The sequence below is a fragment of the Gallus gallus genome, chromosome 3, assembly GCF_016699485.2.
Source record: "Gallus gallus isolate bGalGal1 chromosome 3, bGalGal1.mat.broiler.GRCg7b, whole genome shotgun sequence".
Taxonomy (NCBI): Eukaryota; Metazoa; Chordata; class Aves; order Galliformes; family Phasianidae; genus Gallus; species Gallus gallus.
The window spans coordinates 35,558,790-35,574,745 of NC_052534.1; the positions used below are offsets into that span (position 1 = coordinate 35,558,790).

General features: G+C 39.8%; 2 protein-coding genes across 12 annotated transcripts in view; one reads left to right on the top strand and one right to left on the bottom strand.

The window, feature by feature from the left end:
* Positions 1-392: 392 nt before the first annotated feature.
* On the bottom strand, positions 393-2,321 carry PIGM (phosphatidylinositol glycan anchor biosynthesis class M). Its single transcript, NM_001031522.3, has one exon. It carries the CDS (start codon positions 2,302-2,304, stop codon positions 1,048-1,050), a length of 1,257 nt encoding a protein of 418 aa, NP_001026693.3. The 5' UTR covers positions 2,305-2,321; the 3' UTR covers positions 393-1,047.
* Positions 2,322-2,375: 54 nt separating this feature from the next.
* Positions 2,376-15,956, top strand: part of RGS7 (regulator of G protein signaling 7) — a 258,096-nt gene continuing 244,515 nt past the window's right edge. For 7 of the 11 annotated variants that reach the window (XM_046938436.1, XM_046938438.1, XM_040696773.2 and 4 more), the window contains exons 1-2: positions 2,376-2,463; positions 4,174-4,269. The gene's annotated coding sequence lies outside the window, so the exon portion shown is untranslated. Of the gene's footprint in view, positions 2,464-4,173; positions 4,270-8,229; positions 8,523-8,636; positions 8,688-15,956 lie in introns of those variants that run through there. The other 4 variants (XM_046938446.1, XM_025148526.3, XM_046938442.1 and 1 more) reach the window with 4 other exon arrangements.

Sequence of the window (15,956 nt, forward strand, 5' to 3'; positions counted from 1 at the left end):
TGGGTGTCATTTGAGCTGTACTTTGACTCTGCATTTGCTTCTTTTCGTATCTAAAATGATTGTTAATAAAACACAGATTAAAGCAGTGGCAGCAGGCAATACAAATACTTTTGCTTTGTATGTATCTGTCATCCAAGAAATGTATTTACCTCCAGCAAGAGAACGGATTAAGTCTGCCTGTTCAAAAATCCAAAAAGCACTGAAAAGGGGGAAAAATATGTCAGAAAGTAAGAAAACCTGAATTTTAAAATAAATGCAGTTTCAAGAGGTGATGAATTATGCAAAACAACCATTTTACCCCAACTTTGCTGAAGAAAGACTGGGTACAGGCCCCAAACAATATATTCCTAAAATGTTTAAGTCTGAGAAAAAAAAAAATCCCAGCATATTTATTAACTTTTATTTATTTCTTTATTTGTTAGCTTAATTCTTGCAAAACCCCCCACCTACTTACTGGAATGTATAAGACCATCCAACTCACAACATCCCATTATATTAAACATATATTTTTTTCCTAGACAGAAGCCACAGTCCTTAACAAGGACAGAGCATAGTAACAGTAAGAAAAAGGGTGTTGGGGAGCATAACTGGGGCTGCTTGGTGGGAAGGCATGAGTCAGAAAGAAGCCTCCAGCACAGGCCATTCCCTCAGCGGCCACGGCACAGCCCCACCGCATTTAGCAACAGCAGGCAGAGATGACTGCAGGTAACGGAGTCCACCTGCAGCTCCAGATGTGGCAAGTGATGAACCAGGTCTAAGGTCCTTCCAGTGAGTTCAGTCATAAGCAGCAGCACCTGGCAGCCAGGTCAAGGCTACAATGCAGTTTTAGTCCACATGGCAGGCGGGTTCCCTTACAGACAGACATCAGGATAGGCCAGTGGCTGCTCGCTGCAGTTAAGACCTATGAATGCCCTTGGAACCCTAACAAAGCATTGCTTACATACAACATCCATTATACAATGTACATATTTATGTTAATCAAAGTGCTGCTGGTATGAAAAGCCTTGCTAAAGACAACGATGTCACTTCTGAATTTTGGTCTACTTATTACTGCTCTTTGACTTTTCTGGCAACTTGTGTTTCCTGTTGATAATGTGAAATAATCTGTACAAGTATGAAGCTATTGATGAAAAGGAAAAGCAAGCCAGCCGACCATATAAATACGAAAGTGTTATAACCTTTGAACTCCAGAAGGTAGGCAGGAGCAAGCCACAGGCCTTGTCCAGCAAACCACAGGAAGAGCAGCAGCACACCGCGACGCCAGGACATTTTAATATTAGGTATTATGATGGGCAAAAGGCAGAGGTACCAGATAAAATACTGGGACGTGCACACTTTGTTAAAGCTCACAAAAATAGCAGTGTGTAGGAAACAACAAAAAAACAGGTCTTTGTAAAACGCTACGGACACAACCAGGAGCAGAAGCAGCTGTGGCAGGAAAGCTGCGAGCCCGAGGGCAAAACTCCATTTGCTCTCCGCGGTTAAATACAACATGTAGAAATAGGGAGAGAAATTGTGTCGAATATCCCTCCTGGTCAGGTGGTAGAGGTAGGCGTGCTCCAAAAACTCCCAGCCGTAGAGGTGGTAAAACAGGACAGTCAAGGCGGCCAGCACGGATCCAGCGACCGCTCCGAAAAGCAGCACGTTGCGGTTCAGCACCCGTACAACCCGCCGCCAGATGCCCCCTACGAGCGTAAACTCGGCCGTTCCGTCACGCCCCGCACCCGCCGCCCCTTCCCCGCTGCCCTGTAGGCGCAGCGCTATGGGCAGCGCGTAGGTCAGCGGGTAGATCTTCAGGTGCACGGCCAGCCCGTAGCACAGCGCGGCCCTCCCTACGCTCCCCGCTTCTACCAGGTGCAGGGCGGCCAGCACCAGCACGGCCACCAGCGCCTCGGCGTTGCCGCGGCTGGACACGGCCATGGGCAGCGGATTGAGCAGCCAGGCGGCGGCGCAGCACCCGCAGGCCCGCCCGGGGGAGGCCCCTCGGCGCCGCAGGGCCCGGTAGGCCACGCCGGCGGCCGCCAGGTCCCCGGCCACGAAAAGCAGCTTCCCGAAGAGCTCGCCGAGGTGAACGTTAGGCGTCAGCAGCCAGGCCAGCAGCGGCGTGTAGCGGAAGGTGGCCCGCCGGTAGGGCGACCGCCCCTGGGTCACCAGCCGCGCCGCGTCCGTGAACACCCGGTAGTCGACGTCGGTGTACCGCACCCGCATGACCGCGTCCTGGTACAGGCCGTACAGCACCAGGCTCAGCCTGGCCAGCAGCCCCGCGCCAAGCGCCGCGCGCAGCCCAGGCCGCCCCCCCGCCATGGCCGCGCTCAATCCACGCTCTCGGCCGCGCGCTTCCGCCGGCTCGCGGAGAGCACCCAGCGGTACCGCGCATGCGCATAATGGCGCGTGCATGGTGTGGCGCTGAAGCCGCTGCCCTGCCATGGGAGGGGAGAAGGCGCTTCGTTTAAGGAGCAGCTGGTGCGTTCAGGACACGTTCCTTGCTTTGGGCTGCAGGTGCGGGTGCTTCCCGCGTCTGCGGCGACTGTGGAAACAGAAAGAGAAACGTCAGTACCAGCAGCAGCCGCCACCGCCCGCTGTTAGAGTGGCATTAGCGATGGCTTTTCCCTGTCTGTGGTGCCCGGCTGCATGGAGCGCGCTCCGGGAGAGCTGAGCGGAGGAGTAGCGCCCGTAGGGGCCGCGGGGCGCTGCTGTGGGCTCTGCTGCCACTGCTGCCCCTCTTCGGGGCCCGGCGCGGCGTGCGGCTCCCTCGTAGCCGTAAAGCTCTAGGCGTGCTGCGTAAGTTAAGAGAGAAAAAGGAAAAATAACAGCTGCTGTTTACCTTCTGCAAATGGTTGTGTTTTGCCTAGATATTTGAGTGCAGCCTAGAACACTGAAGTAAGCTTCCTTCCGCGTTACATTTCTCGTTTATTTGTATTAGGAACAGCACTATGAAAATCAGAATCTGAAGAGAAGTATCCGTTTTTCCCTTTCTGTGTAGATCACTACATGTTGCCGTATGTAAATCCCTCCAAAAGCGATGCTTCCTACTTATTTCTGTGGCAAATGCAACAAAGAACACAATCGTACCATTGGATAGAGCAAATTCTCACCTACAAAGCATTATTTCTCAGTATAGCCACCACTGTTAGCTGTTCCATGCTCCTCAAAACACATGCCAGTGGAGGTGACCCACTGTTCCATGGCTGCCATGATGGTGTTGTTGCCGAAATGCGGGACCCACTGCTTCACTGTGCTCATATCCACTGTTTGGTCTCTTTAAGCATCCAATGAGCATTGATGAATGTCAGTGGAAACAATTTTTTCTCCACAGAGGAATTCAATCCTACACATTTGCCTCATCAGCTCTTCCATGTCGAACGCCATTTTGTCAGACTGTCCCTCTGCTGCCATCTGTCACATGGCAACAACATGTAAAATATACCTTTAGTGTCATGGGCCAACATAATAAAACAGGAGGCATTACTTTCAGAGCAGCCTTCATACTAATTAGACACTTTCCATAGGAGTCATCATGAAATTTCTACATTAATTTACCATATGACACTATTAATTCCTAAAGCTGATAATTAAGGTAGTTTCGGGATGGAATGTGAGGGTGGTTGTTGCTGTTTTGTAAGTGATTGCTTATTCACTGCATCTTTTCTACTTCAGAACAAGAAAGATCGGTGACATTTCATCTCCTTCCTCCTTTTATATATCTTGTACCGTAATGGTTGGGATGTTGTACAGAAAACTCTATCACCTCATCTTTTGCAATGGCAAGGTACCCTTTGGAAAAGCTAGGAAATAATAGAGGCTTACAGAATCACTGGATCTGAAATCACTTGATATTCTATGGAACTATGAGTCCAAGAAAAAATGTGCATGTAGATACTCAATTCTGAGTTTTGTTTCAGGAAGTTTATCGCTAAAAAAGAACTGTTCTTGCCATCTCCCGGTTTCCTTCCAGGATTATCTGTGATTCTTCTGTTACTACCCTTAATGGAATATGTTTTATTGTTTCCCATAGTTTGCGGAAGCTGTCTAGGGCTGGAAGAGAATTCGTTGAAGTTAATTTGATGGTGTGTCGAAGTTATATGATACTGTTTAAATAATACTAGTTTAATAAAGAAATGTATCCATTTGGAGGTCTCTAAGATGCTTTTTTGGTTTGTTTGTTTCTGACAGTTTGTTTTCAGACAAATATTTTATTCTCCTCTGAAGTTAACAGAAATTGTGAGGCTGTCCCTAGTGACTGTTTATCTGGGTTCTAAAGAAGAAAAGGTAGGTAATTTAATTCTAAAGTGTTCTAAAGTTAATAAGATAGAAAAACTACCTTAGCTATTGTTGTATATAATGTAACTGTATGACATTGCTCATGCTGAAAAAATAATTGATTTTCCTTATCAATAATTTAACATCTTGAAAATAAGCCTGGAGCTCTGCAGAGAATTAATGTCTGGCTCAAAAAGGTATTTGGCTTCAGATTTGATACCAGCTTGCTTAACCTGGTTTGTCATGTACTGTAGACTTTAATGCAGGAAGGAGGGCAGTCTTATTAAAGCTGTAAATCTATTGTTCCTGTAAAATTCTGCTTTTATTTATATAAGACGTGAGGAGCCACTTTTAGAAAATGCTGGAAAATAAAAACTAATAGAACCACTGAGACCGAAGCTGATTGATTCCAGTGCACAGGAAGATGGAAACAGTATGAAGGAAAATGTGGAGTGGAGTCGAGCATAATCATGCATAAAATATGAATTAAATGGAAATGCATATGGGAATATATGCACATCTATTTTATAAGCATCTGTGTGTATGTGCACATAGCAAACAAACCTTTTCTGTTACCCATTGTGTATTTAGGTTACGCAGTCTCAAAGATGATACCATCAGATATTTTATAAACTGGAGGCTACTGAAGAGGTATAAAGAGGTCAACTGAACTAAAAGATGATTTTGGTAGTATGTAGGATGGAAGATCTTTGAACTTCTAAAAGGGTAGACTGCTGTGCTATGATTTATTTGGGTTCCCTTCCAATTTCTTTGGTTTTTGAACTTCAAAAGTTTCCTTACAAAAGAAATATTCCTGCATAATATATTTATCAACTGCCGGTGTGATTGATAAAGCAATTGGTACAATCTGTTTCTTGCAACACATAAAATTTGATAGAAAGACCGAGTAACATTTATGTTAGATATTTTGCACTTGGTAAAATAAATTATTTTTTGCAAATATAAGTGATGCCTTTCAAATATTTGTGTTGGGTTGAACTTCAGCTATTTTTGGCAAAAGGAAAGTATGGCTAAGATTGTATAATGACGTATTCACTTCTACTTTAATACTGGAATGAATAATAAGGTAGGTTTTTCAAAAATAAGATGAAAAAGACATTAGATCTCTTCACAAAAGAAAATCACTGTTATAAATCTAAGGTTTTCACTATTTTTTTCCTATTAATGTATTTACTTAATACTAATGGATAAATCTATTCCCTTATTCACACATTATGCTAAAAATGTGGCTAGTCAGAGAATGTGCTATGATTGTAAAGGAATTTTTTTTCATCACATTATGGTTTCTCACAGCATGTTTTAAGTGTTGCTTGCAGAGTTCTTCTTGCAGTGATTATGTTGGTTCTATGTTAGAGTAGTGAGTAAAATGGCAACCCTTCAGGAAAAACAAGTACTTGATAAAAATTAGTTTGCAGGGATACCTGATAAAGGTCAGAAAAAAAACGTACCATTGAGAAAATGCTTGTGGAACATTTGTCAGCAAGAGTGAGTCTTCTGAAGTATGATGCTGACCTAGGGAGAGATTCCAAAAAATTGTCCTGATTTGATTTAAGGCAGCCACAAGTGTCCTAAACAGCTTTCAGTCACAAGACATAAAGAGAAGTGAATAAGGGAGATATTTTGTGTGTTTTGAGTCTATAACCACATAATACAATGTTCTCCAATTATTCAGAGAAAGAATATAGACAAACCTTGGGAAGTATCTGTTTCACACTTCTCACACAATTCTTTTATCAAATATAAAAGATAGGTTGTAGTTATAGCAGATAAAATCTCTCTTGAGCGTAAGGTAGACCACCACCTTCTATACTGGTGAGACCTTTGCTAATACCCAGTTCCTGAGGTCATATCCGTATAGATGGATGAGGCACAAAACCATATTTTGATCTTCTGTTCTTACTTTTTAGATTGACAAGTAGACATCAAATATAGAAAGAAAATCATATCTGCTCTGCTACTAAGTTTGTTTTTCTTCTTCTGACACTGCTTTTGGAACAGATGAGATATAGACATGAAAAGGCACAAGAGCTAATCATCAATAATTTGTTTGGAAATAGGTCTAAATGACTTATTTGGCTAAGTGGCTAAGGTAATAAGTGCAGAATTATGGGCTGTAACTCAAAAGTTTCAGAGGCTGTGGTTGAGGCCAGAACTTTTATGCCATCCCTTGAAACAACACATGCTGGCAGTGGATCACAGACCAAGTACTTTTCTGGGTAGCTGAACTATGGAAACGTTGAAACTTGACCTCTTCTTGCTTACATGACCGTTGGATTAAATGGGATCCAATAATGTATGAGATTTGGTCAAACCTTTTCCAGAGGAAGAAGCAGTCATAGTTTCTCTCAGTCTTCCTCCCACTCCCCCCCAGTTCCATTTTCTAACCAAGTTACTGTTCTTGCTGCTACCTTCTCTTCATAAGGGAATTCTGCTTTACCCGACTGCTTGTTCTCATGAAGTTAGTGGGAATTAAATTTCTGAGTATTGTTCAGTATTATGCTGCTGCTGCAGAGGTAGGGAGATGCACACAATGTGTATGAACTCACTGTGCTCAAAGTGCATGGAAACAGTTCTGATTAATGAGTCCTTTAATAGAGCAGAGAGCTGTAACCTGCCACAGCTCTATTTCCATCCATTTGAGCATCCTTCTGTGCTGTGCTCTTTTAATCTCCCAGTTAAGAGGACTAGAAGAAGTAGTGTTATGCTGAGAAATACTAAATAAACCACCTTAATGAAAGGAATGGGAACGACAGGCAAATAAAAAAATAGTGTAACTCTCCAATGACCTCTCTTTGAAGGGTGAAGGTGAAATATAATTTCTTTGCTATTGCAATTTTATTTAATATAAATAACTATCACCATGATAAACTTCTGTTTATTACTTGGCACGTTGTATTTCAGTGTAACTAGAATAAGCAATCAGATTGAGTGAGTAAGTTTGTAAAAATTACAGATTACTGTTAGCAAGTACAGATAACATTTCTTAAGAGTTCTTGCTGGAAAGATTTGTGGAGATACTGGAAAGGGTAAATTTACAGTGCCTAGTCCTTTAGACTGAGTGTCAGGTGAGTTTTCTGAGATGTAGGACAACTGCATTTAGAAAGGTTTAAGGATGTTTTCTGCATCTCTGCAGTGATCAGAAATGATCCCTTCTTCCAGAAGGTACCAATGGTCCAGCAAAGTTACACAGAGCTATTGGGAACCAAGCTTTGCTGTTCTGTGGCTATGTTCCTATTTGCATTTGCTTGTTGAGGTAGGGACAAATAACCCTACTTACGGATATAATCTCAAACTAAATTGCACAATATTGGCTGAGATGAACAGTAAGAGATGATATTCACCCCCACTATTTCTTACACTTTTAAGCATCGAATGGAATTCCGAGGATGTGGTGTTGCTTTTTTTCCCAGCAGACAGAGATGAGTTCCAAGTCTCTACTGTAAATAGTTCTCTTATGTATCACTAAAAGGTTTCTAAAATTACTTAATAAAATCAATGATGTGGTTTCTTGCTGTTGTCTTTATGGTCAAAACTAATCAATGTGTCAGGGAAGTTAATATCTTAAATTCTTTTATGTTTTCTGACCAAAAAAAAGAAAAAAAAAAAAGAAAGAAAGAAAAAAAAAAGAAGTAAGCCTTATGAAGAGCTGCCTTTCCTTCTCAACAGTAGACATCTTGAATGTTTCTTCTGTCAATAATCTTGAGAGCGCTGTTGCACTTCAACACAGGGTACAAACACTGAAAAGTATATTAAAAGATAAAAAAAAAAAGTCTGCTAACCTTTGCCCTTCCTTCTTCTTGTTTCCTGATGACATTTTGATCTAGACACAATCAAAACGAAAAAAGAGGATGCTTAATTCAGGGAGGATGTGGGGAACATATCACAGTGCTGGGGTGAGGGGTTTGTGTCCTACATAAGGTCTTGAAGAGCTGTTCACAGAAACAGGCAAGGAGAGTGAAGTAATATGCTATGAGAAAGTTTTAGAAAGAATCAGGCCTGGCATGATTATGTCTTTCTTATGAAATTCTTATGAATGTCTTATGAAAGAATATTGGCAATATCTATGAAAAAATTAGATGGCTTTTGGATTACTATGAGGCTTCTTATTACCTCACAGTGAAGCCTATTTACCCAGCTGTGGTTGTGTAGCTGATCAGAAGCAGCTGTCATGAAGGGCAGTGCCTGGCTGCTAGGGCTAACTGTGCTGGAAGGGCTTCAGTGCACATGAAGAGCTGCAACAGGTAAGAGGGTGTGTGTATGGGGAGTGTGTAGGATTTCTTCTGTGGGAGTGGTAGAAGAGGGAATATATTGTGCTATGAAGAGTTTTGTGTTCTATTTCCTATTCTTTAGTCTGTCTAGAAGAAAGTTCAGATGGGGTTTCTCAGCTCCTCCATGCTTGGAAGGAGGTAAGGTAACTGTAGCAGGTGTTATAGTGCTCTCCTCGTGTGGAGATGTGGGTAATCCTCTGACTTTCCCAAAGCTTGTTTTGAACTTTACTTCTAAGCTATGTCTACCTGGGTAGGAAAGGTCTGAATTGGAACGAAAAAAAAATAAATCCTCTCTTGGCTTTGCTTTTAAGAGACTGCTCTGGATAATTGTTGATACTGATAACTGGATATATGAGTATATGGGATAATAGGTGAATGAAGACTGTTTGGGTTTCCATGTCTGAAAGATTTACAAAAAGCAATTGTTCTCTGATGGATAAAACTTAAAATAATCTCTGGTAAGGAAATGAAATACTCTTTTAGCTACCTGCAGTGCTTTTGGTCTTGACCAACGAAGGGCTTCCCTATCTTATGACATAAATATTTTGAACTGGTTAAATACCTTCTGAAATTAAATAGCATATTGCTGCTATGGTTATTAAACAGTTTTCAAGTGATGGAATGGTCTTATAATTATCTGGGGAAGGAATCCTCAATTTTTGGGCAAGGTATTAAGTGCTTTTGTAGGAAAATAAGCACTTGTTTTTCTAATTTTTTTTTAACTTGTCATATAGGTATCCCTGACTTATAATTCCCTTTGTGGAATCCTATTCTATTTTGCATAGTGGCTAAGGTGCTGTTATACTTGGTACTATACAACTATAAGAGAGTTGTATAGTATAATGTAGAGAGAGTTAGCAGTAGAAGATGAATCCTTGTGTGGCTGCCTGTGGAAATTTAAGTTTTTTTTTTTTTTTTCCAGTAACTAAATAGTATTTTCCATCTCCTGAATATTTATTTAGTTATGCTTCATTCAAACTCTCACAGCTGTTTGGCTAAATTAGTTGCTTATGAACACTTTGTGTTTGAGCCCTACCTCTTAACATATGCTCTCAGAGACTGATGCTCCTACAGAGTATAGTTACGTAGTAGCAGAATTGGCGCTGTCTTTGACAGTTTCAGTTCTATCTCTACCTGTTCCCTCCTTGTATAGGAGTTACTTTTGTAACTTTAAGTACATGCGTCTCTTAACTTAGTCTTCAGAGTTCATTCATTCACTGTTCCTTCCAAGTGACAGCTGTGCCATCAGTCCCTTCATCAGTTTCCCCCCATTTGGTGTACTAAATAACGTTCTCCCTCGCACACAACCTTAAGGTGCTGTTTAGTCCCTTTTGCTGTGCAGGTCTGCTGCACCTGGATCAAAAGAGAAAGGAATTCTCCACTGTTAGGAGCACACAGTGTTTCAGCAGTAAAAATCCTCAGGAAAGTAAAAGATATTCTGTAGGAATGTAAAGCCATAATAGTGAATTCGGGCAAGTCGTGTTGATAGTAGTCAGAGAATTTGTATGGCGTGTTCTCTTTCTGCACTGTGTGGCGTAACTAGTAATGGGCACAGCACTTATGTCACTACTGTATGGCTATCTTCATTCTGATTATTACTGAATTTCAGTATTTGTCCTTGCTGACTGCCACATCGCTGTGCTTGACAGGTTGTTGCCAGAATTTGAGTCTGCTGACATAAACTTTGTATATGTGTCAGCAGATAGTCAACAAATAATTTTCTTGTGGCAGAGTAGATCCTGCTTTGTTTATGTAAAGTAGAAGATTAGGAAAGGTTGCCTTTGGAGAGAAGGGGGACAGCTATATCTGATATTTATTTGATGGATCTTTCAAAGAGCTGATTGTGCCAAAAATACAGCACAAAAATATCCCTCAGGCAAAAGGTGTACCTTAGGTTGAAATACTGATACAATGAAAAGTAGTAGTTTTCCTTATTTAGACTGCCGTGTATTTGTGCAAATAGTAAGGTAATTATTTCTGTAAAAATAACAAGTCAGCAGTTGATACTTACTGAGCTATGCTATTTTAGGACGATAGGAATCTAATTTAGAGTTTCCTGTATTACTCAGTTTGGAACAGTACAAAATTAGTGTTGTGTTGAAATATGTGTCACGCTTGTACAAAATATATGAATTATTTGCCCTGACTCTTACTCCTTAAGTGTTTAGCTTCAAAGGACTTTCTGGAGTAACTGCTGGGAATCAGAAGAGGAGACATTTTTTCTACTTCCAGTAGAAATTACTCTGTAGAAATTTGTAGCTAACATAAAGTAGAGGCAGCTGAAAAATGAAATTTCCACATCAGTAAATCTGTGGCTTTCTTCAGGAGAACTGCAATGTCAGGATTTAATTCCTGCTAAAATGTTTTTAGTAACTGTAAAATCTATGATGATTCTGTGTTTGAAATGGCTAAAAAAAAAAAAAAAAAACCGAGAACATCGTTTCTGGTTTTGTTTTGTTGAGTTGCTGGCTGCTTTACAATTGAAGTATAAAAACAGTTTTCCTTTTTGAGAGCCAGGCTGTCCCTAGAATTGTTCAGGGGAAAATGGAATAGCACTTGCCTAGGGTATATTGCTACAGTCCCCCTTAGCATGATCAACAACAGAAGGGTTCATTTGTTCAGTATCCCTTTTGATGTTCCTCTGACTTTGAAAGTTCAATCTTCTATGAAGAGTAACTCTCACGTGTAAAGCAATACCATGGTGAGATTTAAGTTCTATGTATATCCTTTGATGTCCTGTGAGGGCAAAAAGATCACGTTCTTGTGTGTGTTTTCCAGTGGAAATAAATCATCCTGTCTACCTGACCCCTTGGACAATTCTTATGAACTTCACAAGCTCAGGACAGGAAATAATCTTTAAGCCTTTATTTCATCTGTTTCTCCTTCTGCTTCACAGAATTGCCCTGGCTATGGCTTTCTTTGCATGTGGTATATTAATCACAGCAGTATTATGCATTTCTTGGGGAACGCTTTCGAAAAAGAAAATTAATCCAGCTCTCACACAGACTAGAGAAAATTATAATAGAACCTGGGTTCTTCTAATACTTTGTATTTTTTTAATATGACAAATATTAACACATTGTTTCTCTAAACCTAGCTGCTTATAAGTGAGTAATGATGAAACAAATGCTAGAAGTAATCTTTGTCTAAAGAGTGGTTGAAATTGATGGGTGTTTCTTTTTCCTGTGTGTGTGTGTGTGTGTGTGGACTTCTAGAATACCTGGCCAAGATCCTCTGGTTTTTGAGATTGATTTAGAGCTAAGGAACTTATCTCTTACTTTCTTGCGATCTACTTGGGTTTGTGCAAATCATTTGGTAGTGTTCTGCACACCATTCTTGTCTCTACGATTAAGATGCATGGATTTAATAGATGGACCACTGGATGATCACATTCAAAGAGTTGCAGTCAAGGGCTCAATTTCAATAGCGAGTGACGTCCCTCATGGGTCTGTACTGGGACAAATATTATTTACTATCTTTGTTGGTGACAGAAACAGTGGGATTGAATGCATTCTCAGCAAGTGTTCAAATGACACCATGTTGTGTGGTGCAGTCAGCATACTGGAGGAAAGGGACACCATCCAAAGGGGCCTTGAGAGATGAGTCCATATGGATCTCTTAAAGTTCTACAAGGCCAGTGCAAAGTCTTGCACTTGGGTCAGGTGCTCTCAAAGAGCTCCATAAATAGGCAAAAAAAAACTAACAGTTTGATCAGAAAACTACCAGAGAATTCTGTGTTAACTTGATTCAGTCAGGTCTGCTGTTATCTCAGCCCTTCAAGCAATGCTGCTCATGGTGAAGGGGGTTGGAACTAAGTGATCTTTAAGATCTTTTCCAACCAAAATCATTCTATGATTCTGTGGAATACAGTCAATGGGTTTTTTTTTTTTTTTTGTTAAGTATTATTTTGAGATGTTTGCTTATGTACTGGAGCACAACCCGCGATTGCACAACAAAAGCACACCCAGTAAGCCTGCTCTGAAAAGTTCTTTATTTTCTCAAGGTAAACTTTTCTTGTTGTAAATGAGTGAAGGGGAAAAAAAGGATAAAATTCTAGGAGACGAATGTGAGCAATTACATAATGCAAGATGTTGGTTCATTAGTCTTCCCAGCAACTTCTGATTGCATTGATCGTTTTTAAACTGCTCTATGTACGTCATAACATATCTTTGATTACATATCAGCATGTGCACTGATGATGCTTTTGTAATTCTATGTTAGTCCAGTGAACAATTATGACATTAATTACTCAATTTTTCCGTAGTGCTTTTTGCAGAAATGCAGAGACGTATTAAAGTTAAAGGAAATCCAATTGAACTTGGCAGGCATTTGCTGGTTTAAATTTGTTCAAAGTAAACAATTGAAAAGAATTCAAAAGTAGTTTTCAGTAATGTTGTGAGTCTTTTCTCTATTTCTCTAAAGTTAGCATAAAAAGACTTTGGGTTGGCAATAACAGTTCCATGTGAGAGTTGGTTTGATTTTGATATTTTTTGAAGATAGTTTCCAAAAGGTCTGGATCAAACTTCTTGAAGGTGATACTGAGTTAAAGATTAATAGCAAAGGAGAGGGAAATACAGGGTGCTAGTGAGGGGAAAATGTGAATTATAATGTCTTGCAGGCTTGGGTTACTAGCTTTTAGAGGTTAATTTGTAACAAAGAATTGTTTGAAGTGTTGATTTTGATGAAGCACTTTGTTTACTTGCAAGTTCTAAGCCTTTTCTCTTTCTACCTCTGCAGAATACCTTTAAAAGTTAAAATCTCTATTGGTGGAAAAAATGCTAAAAACATTCCTTGGCTCCAGGATCAGTAGGATTCACCACAATAACACTGTTTTCTTTTTTAGAGCAAGATAATTCAAAATTTCAAGTTTTGGGGTGTTCGGACAGTCTTTAATGATGCTCAAGCCAATAGTGCAGAACTATGCCAATTGACCTTCTGTAGCTTTGAGAACTGATTGCTTTCAGCATGCTCTTGCTGGAGGAATGGCCTAGAAAGACTTACATTGTATGGTACTGAAGGAAAGTGGTCTGGATTCCCTCTGTGTAATGTTAACTTTCTAAGTTTGCTGTCTAACCTAAGGTATCACTACTCTAATTAACGTAAAGAGGTGTATGTCCAGTTAGCCAGGACAGATGACTCCACCAAAATAGGACAGATGGAAAATGGTAGATGAGAGAAATACTTTGCTTCTCTGCATCTTTCATATGCTCTTAAAATGAATCATTAGATGTGAAAATTCCCTTCCTGAGGTCTTGCAGGGCATGGCAGTAATAATTCTGTTCCACTAAGTTATAAGGTCATTGTGCCTATTGCCTCTCTTTCCTACTCTGTATAAAATACGTCTATGGATACTGTGGATACCTTTTAGTAACAAATTTTACTGAAATCAGGAATGCCAGTTTGTGAATTAGATCTTAGCTGTGACCTAGGATCTTAGCTGAAAGATGATAATAAAGAAATAACAAGGGACAAATATAATTTCTGTGGTCAGTCCCAAGAAGAATGAAGGAGGCATATGAAGAATTTTATTCAGGAGCTGAAGCAGGAAGGCTGTAGCAATTGCGTGATGGCTTTTATTGAGCTGTTCCTGCTCTGATGGTGTTCAGCATATGAGCTTAGTGTACTGTTAGGTTCTGTTCCAAAATTCTGTTGACTGGAAGGCCCTGTCTTTAGGTGGAACCCACTTAAATAAATGTATATATAGTTCTGATTATGTGTAGAGAAAATACAAGGAATCTCCCATCAGCAAATCATTTGATATTAGAACCTAGCCAAAACTTTTGAATAGCAAAGCCCATTTTGATGTGTTTTGTCTGTGCATGTAAGTAACTCTAAGAGTTAGCAAGACCTTGTTTTAATTTTTACTTCAGTGATATATTTTGATATATAATAAAAAATCTTTTCTTTTCAGAGAGAAAATATACTCTTTGCCTATGTTTTGCTATTAGCTCTCTTTCCTGCATCATGAAGGAAACTTTGCTGGAATGCAGCCTCCCCCTCTTCCCTCAGTAAACCAAATAACAGCTGGAAAGTTTAGTTCAGTTCTGGAAGTCAGATGTTGATGTGTATAAGTTAAAAAAAAAAAAAAAAAAAATGCTGTTCCGTAACCCATACTGTATAAAATATCAACGCTGCAGATAGTTTTAGTGCTAACTAGTGGAATCAGAAGCTGAAAGAAAATAAAAATTTCTCAGTATTTGTCCTCACATGAAGTAATAGCCCTCTTCTCCCCTGTCCCCTCCCTCCAAAAAAAAAATAAAAAAAACCCACAACCATACAAAAAAAAAAAAAACCCTAAACAAACCCCAATTGATGGATTTAAGTGTTTGAAAATTCAAGGAGGGCTTACATGAGCTTTTGAAAAATGTCTACATCGAACTTCTGTAGACTGGAGTAGAAGTTAAGTGTCCAAGCTCCCATTTTCTTTTGGAAATTCCCATAGATAGCTGTATCTTGAAACAGCTTGTGCTGTTTTTCTGTGGCAATAGGGGATAAAAAGCTTTTTCTCTTTTTTCTTTTTTTGGTGACTGTGAAACAAATATTTCTTCATTGGAACATTGCCCAGTATTCAAATTCTACATGGTCTGAAAATCCAAAACGGAGAAAATAGATATGGAAAACTACTTTTAAAAATCTGTTCATTGGCCTAATATGCAAAACTATTTCTGCTTGTACCTTCAATTAACTTACCAGTCTTCACAGTCTCTGTCCACCTATGGAAGTATTTTGCTCCCATTCACTTCATGCATTTTATTTCTTTCTATCTCTTCGGTGTCATCTTTTCTGCAGCCATTTATCTGAGATACTGTCTGTGGGCTCTTCTGCCTCTATTTTGCCCATATTTCAGTTTCTTTTACTGATTCATATATAGAGCCATAAAATGTGCTGACATCTCAATATATAGTCTTCTCCTTTCTTTAATAGCTTTTTTCTTGGCTTTAAATCCTGAAGTACCTACTCATAGATAAAAGTCAGGAGATGGCAGGTATGTATAAATGCTTCTGCAAAGAAATGAGTACATTGGTTCCCAGGCCCCATGCCTGAAGTGATACATTAAGAATGCAGACTTTCTTTCTATATGGAGGAGAATACCCTGGGTTTCAACAGTGCTAGATAGAAGTGAAAATTGAAACCATAAAGATAATAGCTTTCTTTTTAACTTTTTAAAGTTTTCTTAGAATGGGGAGGTGACACACATGGAAATTGTGCTAATATTGCTTGCAATTCTTGGAGGAATTTTTCTTCTTCCTCAATTCTCTTTATTTTCTTTCTGTAATTCATTTTCTTTCCTGTCACTCATGCTTTCCATTTTGCGAGATTGGAAATGTGATGCCATGCTCCACCAAAGTACTTTAGAAGGTCTTGTCTGTAACTGGTAGAAGATTTTTCTTCTTATTCCAGACAGTG

Bases quoted from the DNA above. Each gene is read 5' to 3' on its own strand.
- PIGM (NM_001031522.3), bottom strand. From the start codon at position 2,304: ATGGCGGGGGGGCGGCCTGGGCTGCGCGCGGCGCTTGGCGCGGGGCTG.